The following is an 8,426-nucleotide window of genomic DNA, read 5'->3' as shown; positions in this document are numbered from 1 at the left end:
GTTTCTGGGAGGGAAACCACAATTAATGCAATGAAGCTTTCTGCAATAACAGGACAGTTCATCCGGACAGAAGAGACCAAACTTTCTCAGAGGCTAACGTGAGATTCTGGAGTGAATTCCCGCAGGAACCACAGATCATCACAAGCCTTCACCAACTTCTACTCCCACGGCAAAGCACATTCTTTTGGTTTTGTCTCTTCTGGTATAAATACACAGCAACAATAAAAATAAAACAGGACACTTGTTCCACTAGGGAGAGGAAGAGAACAAACACCACCTGACAGATGTTCGTTGTGTCATTTGGAAGGCATTTAGATACAAGGATGACACCGAGATACAGGAACCGAGCATAAAAGAGGTAGAATAGACCTACGGTGTAAATTCGCGTGAATTCATGTTGCGGCAGGCACCTGTCCCCTGGAAACTCATGTGAGGTTGCCAAACTGAGTTCACGCAGATCACAGAACAGCTGTAAATCCTAAGTGAATCTAGTCGAGAAACAAGGAGTTCCATCGACAGCATTATTTAGGGTAGATTCTCTGCTGTTACAAAGGTATGCTCTAAAGCTTCAGTCTTTGTGCCAGTCAAGGTACTCATAGCATCTCTGACTTCTGCTCAGCTCTATGAAACCTGTTGGGACTTAAGTGTCTTTGAGACTTCTAGTTCTCTCTAAAATTTCGCTGAAAGTAGTCACTTCTGGTTCTAAATATCCAAAGGAGGCAAGAGACACAGAGACACTGGTTACACAAACTCTGCACAGGAAATCATGCTAAAACCTCTACACAGAAAAATGACAATGTTCTGTAAAGCCAGCTTTATTAGAATAGGAAAATAATATAGAAAAAATAAAGGGTTCCTGTAAACACAAGATCAAATAAGCTAACATTTCACTGGAAGCTGAAACCTTATGATAACAAACCCACTGAACACATATTTAACAAGCAAACCACCAACAGGTAAACACTTACATGTAAACTGTGCTTTTGGTAATTTCAGAAATAACCATCAAGAACTAGCATTGCAGCATGATTTTTGTTATAAATAACCCATCAACAGTTTTTTAGAGAAAATATAACTGGTCTCTCAAAATATGTCTCAAGCTATAAAAACATTACAAATCTTTTCCTAATATCAAAACCACAGTGTTAGATCCAGACGGGTAAAAAACCCTAAACTCCTTAAGAATGCTATTAAAATAACTCTATTAAAAACTTACCTATATTAAAAATATTTCCTTTAAAGGCTGTTCTAGCCAGCAGTTAAATCTTTAAACATAGTGCTTACAATATACAAATGTAGAGGTTTTCAGACATAACTCTTGGTATACTAGAGGCTGGCTGAGTTAAGAACCTTATTGTTAATGGTGCCATCAGTCATGCAGATTTGTGGTATTTCTGAGCAACGCCATAGGGAACATGCGCAGCTATGGTGCCTAATTTCTGTGCTCCTTCGATGTGAAACATCTGGTCATCAAAGAAAATGTGAGGGCGGATTTTTACCAGGATCGGTCCTTTAGGAGCTCCTGCTAGGAAAAGTGCCTCATCAATCTCCAGACCCCAGCTACGAAGAGTCTTCAGCACCCTGGCTCCAGAGCTCGCCGCACTTCTGGCTGTGACCAGGAAGGTCCTTATGGGACAATTTAATCGTTCGTTTTTTGCATAGAACTTCTTCTGGAGTTTCCCTAGGTCTTCCAGAAAACCTTTCAAAGGACCCTGAGTACAAAATACCAGAAGCATATTTAGTATTTGTCCACAGATCCCAAAATCGTTCTTTTTCTTTATTCCAGATTGCCAGTTACATACAGGATTCCTTCCCTAATGCTAATGCTCTATGTAATGTGTCCAAACGGGTCTGCACCCTCACTAGGAACTCACAAATTGGAAAAAAGTTAAAACCATAATCCTACATGGTATGATCAGCAGGAAACTGATGCTCACTAAGGCTTACAAGATCTCTTGCAATATAAAGTTGTAACTATAGTCTTTAATAAAATGTTCTTTCAAAACACTTAACTCTTTTTACTATAAACCACGAGATGCCATTTTTTTTTCTGTGCAAAAACCAGTAAGAGACCTAGTTACATAGACCTCACTGAACTCTTTCCAGATTAATGACAATATTAGAATTATACTCCGATTAAAAGAAGTAAATGATAGTTTGGGTTAAATTGCAATATATTGCAGTGTCCAGTACTTTCATAAATCAAGCTTTTATTCTGAATTTATACCATTTTTAACAATAGCAGAATTGGTCTTTCAGTTTAAGCTAATCTTAAAATATTTGTGGTTTTTAGACAAATGGCATAGTTCTGCTTGGGAATAAGCACAGATATTACCCTGTTTTAATAACCAGAATATCCCAGTGTTTGAAATTAACATTACCTACACAATCTGATTAAAAAAAAGAAAAAAAATCAAGGAAATCAGTAGTAGCCTTTCCTTTTTCTAATGATACAATTCAAATACAACTGTAAGTCACTGTCTTACATATGCAGTTCTCTCAGTGAAGTGGGAAATCTGGTGACAGGACTGCAGTGGTCAGCTCTTTTATGTCAAACATGAATTTTAAAGATTATCCTTGGAAAAGGAAATAAATAGAGCAATCAGCTTCCACAAAGAAGAATACGTACACACTGCGGAAACTGGAGAAATACAGCAGCAATGAAAATTAACAGATGTTTTGAAAACTCACTGCTTCAAGAAGTACAAACCTGTGCAAGTGGCTTATTTTCATTCAGCTGTTCATGTTCAAAAAATCTGTCTAATCCTTGCTCTTTGACAATCTGTTCTGATTCATCGGAAAAGAGAACCGCATCCCCATCAAATGCCACCCTCAACTGTGTATCCGAGTAAGCAACATCTTTGTTGGCAGTGAACATCGTAGCTGATGCGATGCCTGAAAATGGATCAGAGAACCTCAGTTAGCATGTCCTGCAAAGTCATTCATTAAACTGTCAGCACTTCGGTTCCAACAGTTTATTTGTGGTGACCTATATATATGTTGAGCAGAAATGACCACTAAAGCTAATTAGTAATGGCTGTTCTGTAACACAAATGCACGGAAGCTGTCCCATTGACATAACTTCTTAGACATGCTTTCTTCCACTTCCATATAAGAATATAAAAAAACGGTCCACAAATGAGACAAAGCAGGAAATTCCAAGGATACCACTGAATCAAACTACTTGCTATGTTTTAACTCCTTACAAAAACACAGAAGTTGTTTTTTGTAAGTCACACCAGAGAGATGACTCTATGCAAACAGAAGTTGAATAGAGGTGAGTAGGTGTGTATGGGAGTTCACTTCTTGTAGCATGAGAGAAGACAGAAAGGTGTGACAAAGGTAGAGGGGATTAAGTTGTCATTATCAGCAGGCTGAAGGGTCAGAGAGGAACAATACAGAGAAATAACCTGGTTTTTTGATTAAGTAAAAATAAGTGATAAGTTTGCACCATACAAAGTTGTGACTTCCTACATCGGATGAACAGCACCACACACAATATATTCATTTTTTAACAAGCTCAATGGAGAAATAACAAAAGAAAGTCAATTCAAACCCGCTTCTATAGCTTCTTGCACTTTTTCAGAGTCTGCTGAGAGGTACAAGTTCGTAAGGTACGCAGTCAGGTAACCAATAGGGCTTTTTCCTCCCGTCATACAGAAACGTTCAATTGTTAAGCCTAAAGGAAGAACAGCACAACAAGGTGTGACTCTGCCTTGACACTACAAACCTGTAAAAGGAAACCCATAAAAAGATACACTAGCCTACAGCTGACAGTAAACTTAAAAAAGAAAAATGTTCACTGCAATTTCAATAAGTTAGACAACTTAAACTGACTACAATGTTTGATCAGCCCTTCCTCCTTGAGAATTTAAAAAAGAATCCCTCTAAGACAGCAGAATAACTGCTGTGAAGGTATATGTATAGGGGCGTAAATACCAAACAACAAAAAGTTTAAGGACTTCTCAGAAATTAGGATTCACACCTGACAAGTTAAATCTAGAGCTTCGGACCAAATTCTGTTTAACACTATCTCACTTATGCTGACACCCAAAAATAAATATCATCCTCTGAGGAATGGGTGTCAGTATCAAAGAAGCTGCTTTTACCAAGGCCAGAACAGGAAAAATAAAATTAATTCATTTTATTATGTAACACCAGGCAGTTCTACAAGGTAGCATTTATTTTACTTACCATAGTGATTGATGCTGTTTATGAGTCTCACTCCCACTTGGGCATGGTTATTGGTCATCAGAACAATATCAAATCGTTCTTCATCATCAGGGTACAGCTCAAGAAGCCGGGCATTGACATGCTCCAGTGCCTGCAGGTTAAAAATGTGAAAGTCAATAGACAAGTGGAATATGCCTCATTTCTTAATCACTGTGGTTTTAGTGATAGGACTGTTTTGAAGGGGAATGTGAAATACCTGATAGTTTAACTTGCTGAACTTGTTTTATTCCTTTCTGCTCTGCTGCTCCCAGCAACTATTTGACTGGGTTCATTTGAAGGGAAGCAAGTAAGTTTATTTTGCTGTGTTATAGAATTTAACTTTTTCATGGAAACCCTTTTTCTTGGGACACCATGATCATCCAGAATAAATCAATGCATTGCTGAACATTATGACAATCCCTATTAATTTTTTGTTTTTCTTTGTCCACTTCAATCTTGGACTTGGGACTTTCTTGTCCACTTGAAAATTGTTCTTGTGAAATCAAGGAGAAGGTGTAAAGGAATTTATACGTGCAACTACTTGTTTCGCATGCACAAACGTGAATCTGGACCGCATACTTATGCAAAGATTTACTGACACAGTTCAAGTGGTCAAGTGTCAAGGACTGTCCTTAAGTAAGGAGTACCAAATCATATCCTGTCAAGCATGATTTCCTTGAGCATTTCTAATTGCAATGCTAAATGAGACAGATTTTGATTCATTTAAGATCTCTTTTAAGATAATGGGCCAACATGTTATATCCACGGTTTGGCATTCTTACTTTCTTGACCTTCCATCTGCTCATGTCTCTCTGTATCCATCTGTTCTCTCATATTATTTAGAATTTTACCCTTTTGGAGTAAGATTTGCTTTTTGCTCTAGGTTTATACACAAACCTCTACTTTGGGATCTTGGCCCTTGAATGGAATTCCTTGGGATTACAGCAATAAAGTCAACAATGAATCATCAAATGAATACAAGATGGGTTGATTTTCATTAAGGTGCTTTAAAAAGTCAGGCCAGTTGGTAAGAATTAAAACATAGATTTCATAATTAAATTCTGGGAATCTCACTTTAAAAAGCATGGCTGTGTCACATGTTACGAAAACTTCAAGTGAGACCCTGGTATAAGGCCTAGGAAAAAATCTTAGCATGTGGTCATAACCCATTTCTACTGCTAATACTCTACCACCCTGGCAATCTATTAAAATATTAGAGAATAAGGAAGAGTGGAGGAGGGGATGCCTTTTTTTGTCCAATGCTGTACATTTTGCAGCCCAAGGAGATCCTGGCCTGTGATTAAGATTCTTAAGTGCTACAAGCATGAGATGTAATACTTTTAAGTTAGTGTCTTAAAGATTTCAATAAAGGAATCCAAACAAAAATATATTATTTCTTTTTGCCTTCTTTGTCTCCAGGTAGAAAGTATCATCCAACAAACCTGCAGTTCTCTAGCCTAATGATTCCTGTAACTAAGCAATTTATGAATCTCTTAAAAAAAATAAAGAATTCAAACACAAATAGCATACTAGAAGGGAACAGAGGTCAAGGTGCATTTAGCTGGGCATAATTAAGAGCTCTGATTTTCAAAGTGTGAGGAGTTAAGTCAAATCTTGCTTATATTCAAAGTGAATTTGACATTGAACTCTAACAAATCCCTTGAAAACTGACTGTGCTAGCAGGGCTGTCTCTAGCTGCTACAGATAAGAAAAGATGAAGTAAATTCGCTAGTCACCCTCGCCTCACTGCTGTACAAAGTGAATTATTTTATGACAATGCTTTTATGCTAAAAACATCTTTACTATGCTTTATTAACAGTTATCTGTTATATTTAGAGCACCATGGGTATTGACACAAGTAATTTTCCCACTATATGTCTCCAAAAAGTGATCAGCAATGCTGAAAATGTTTTAACTTCCTGAGACTAAAACTGAAGCGATGAAAATCTACTTTCAAAACCTGAAGGAAGTGTTCTGATGCAACTCTGCTGTCAGCAAGTATGACTGCTAATTATGATTTAATAAATTTTCTAAAATTGCTGTTGTGGAGCTTATCAAACAATTCTCCATAGACATAAAATGAACTCTGTAGATGGCATTTTTTCAAGTCAGTCCCACTAAAACCTATGTTCCTCAAAACCATACATAGTTTTAGGGTTTTTTTCTTATTTTTTTGTAATTTCACTTGCTTTCCATGTTGGAGGCTATTTACCTTGGCCATTTCTCCTATCTTGTGCAATGAAAGCAAAATATTCCATTTCACCTCTGCTTAAATGCTGACTCCCAACTACGGGGTCTATTTCTTTTGCTGGTCCTCAAGAACAATTTTCAGGGTGACAACAAAAGCAAGGAAAAATTAAAGCTGACCAAAAAAGAAAAAAAAAAGGTTAATTTCTGAGTAAAGTAATTCAAATAATATTGAATCAACGCTGTCTTTAATCATAGTAGCCCTATTATAAGTGAGACATAAAAATGGAATGAGGAACTAAGATGTCTTTGGTTTTTGTTTTTTTTTTTTGGGGGGGAGGAGGTTGCAACAAACTTAAAACAATTTGGGGGCCTATCTTAACTGAAAATTGTCTTAAAAGGAAAGGCACTTCGGGCGCCCCGTGTCCAGCAGAAAATGCAGGTTGCTCCTTACCCGCAGGGATGCAAACCCTGATGCTGGGGGTAAAACTCCGGGCCCGGTGATGGGAGCAGTACGTGATCCCGCAGGCATTTAGCATTAGTGCCGGCGGGAGGGGAGACGAGGGGAGAGGAGAGGAGGGGAGGGGACGGGTGGGGAGGGTAGGGGAGGGGACGGGTGGCCGCAAGGCCGGGGCGTCGCGGCGAGATGCGGAGATGATGCCGGGCTCCCCAGCCGAGGCGAGCTCACCGCTGGGGGAACAAGTCCCCAAAACGTTTCCCCAGGATTATCTCCGCCCGAGGAGGCTTCGGGCTCCTCCTCTTCCCGAAATTTGGCCTTGCAGCATCCTCCGCGCCCCGCCGCACCCCCCCGCCGGGCCAGCCCGCCCCAGCCCGGGTACCTTAACGAAGTAGAAAGCCGGTCCGGGCTTGAGGGTGACGTTCTCGTTGTTCTGCTGGTACTCCACGTACTTCTCCACCCCTTGCTCTTCGAAGATCCGCCGCTCCTCCACCAGGTCGAAGAGGGCTCGGGAGGAGACGGCCACCGTGATGGCGTGCTGGGGCTTGGGCTGCGGAGCGAGCAGAGCGTAGCGCTGGCCGGCAGCCCCCAGCCTCCGGACCCCCCCAGCCTCCGGACACCCTCAGCCCCGGCCCGCCCGCCCGCCCGCACTCACCGGCCGGGGTCTCTTGGAAGCCAGGTTGTCGTAGAAAGCCTTGGCCGCCGCCCAGTCCTGCTCGGCCTCCTGCAGCCGGACCTCCGCCGCGTCGCTGGGCTGGGGCGCCTCCGGGCCGGAGGCGCTCATGGTGCCTGGCGCGGCGGGGGACGGGGCTGCGGTGCGGGAGGGCGGCCGGGGAGCGGGCGCGGCCGGAGCCGGCGCGGGCGACCGGGAAGCGCTGGCGGCGGCCGCCCTCCCGCCCCGCCCCGCCCCGCTCGGGCAGGGGGAAGTCACCCGGGCGCTGGCTTTCCTTTTCGCTCTGCCGCGCCCGGGGCTGCCGGGACCGGCCCGGCCCTCCCCCGGCACGGCACGGCGCGGAGCGGCCCGGCCCTCCCCCGGCACGGCCGCGCTCGAGGCGGCGTCTCCGAGGGGCGGTGGCTGCCGCTGAGCCCGCAGCACCGGCCCCTTGGGGCAGCGGGGCCGCGGCCTCCCCGCGACTCAGAGTCCGATGGTCAGCAGGGCCGCAGCATCTCTCTCCGTCGCGGGGTGAGCAGGTGCCGGAGCCGCAGCCCTTCCCCGCAGCCTGTGAGGGACAGCGGGGCGCAGAGCCGCAGCGTCCCCTTTCCAGCACCCGCGGTGACCCCGCTGCTGCTCTCCGTAGTGCCTCGGGTGGTGGTGCGCGCCGCTACTTAGCGTTAGGCAACGGCCTCCAGCACTGATTTTATCTACAGCAGTAGAGATTTATTATTTAGATGCAGCGGCTTAAGTGATTTCACATTAACTGCAACAAATTTCCAGGACATTTCTTACATAATATAGCAATCATGTTTCTAGCAATCAAAATGGGGTGTGTGTCAGTGACCTGGGGTCCTTTGTTTCACACGGCAACGCTGAAAGTACCTTTTAGAAACAATAATTTGAGCAGTAGTGTTG

The 8,426-nt window shown here is 43.1% G+C and overlaps 1 protein-coding gene across 1 annotated transcript; it reads right to left on the bottom strand.

Annotated features, from left to right (window-relative positions):
• Positions 1–799: 799 nt before the first annotated feature.
• NT5C1B (5'-nucleotidase, cytosolic IB) lies at positions 800–7,750 on the bottom strand. Its single transcript, XM_075145001.1, has 6 exons — positions 7,512–7,750; positions 7,239–7,406; positions 4,195–4,324; positions 3,557–3,679; positions 2,711–2,895; positions 800–1,712 (listed from the first exon to the last, which is right to left on the bottom strand). Exons 1-6 carry the CDS (start codon positions 7,638–7,640, stop codon positions 1,374–1,376), a joined length of 1,074 nt encoding a protein of 357 aa, XP_075001102.1. The 5' UTR covers positions 7,641–7,750; the 3' UTR covers positions 800–1,373.
• Positions 7,751–8,426: the final 676 nt, after the last annotated feature.

Source organism: Calonectris borealis, chromosome 3, assembly GCF_964195595.1.
Source record: "Calonectris borealis chromosome 3, bCalBor7.hap1.2, whole genome shotgun sequence".
NCBI classification, from domain to species: domain Eukaryota; kingdom Metazoa; phylum Chordata; class Aves; order Procellariiformes; family Procellariidae; genus Calonectris; species Calonectris borealis.
Note: the sequence above shows the minus strand (reverse complement) of the source record. Positions and strands in the feature narration are given on the sequence as shown.

Bases quoted from the DNA above. Each gene is read 5' to 3' on its own strand.
- NT5C1B (XM_075145001.1), bottom strand. From the start codon at position 7,640: ATGAGCGCCTCCGGCCCGGAGGCGCCCCAGCCCAGCGACGCGGCGGAG. The intron at 7,407-7,511 runs GTGAGTGCGGGC...CTCGCTCCGCAG, and splicing joins CTTCCAAGAGACCCCGGCCG to CCCAAGCCCCAGCACGCCAT. The intron at 3,680-4,194 runs GTAAGTAAAATA...TTCTTCCTTTAG, and splicing joins AAACAGCATCAATCACTATG to GCTTAACAATTGAACGTTTC.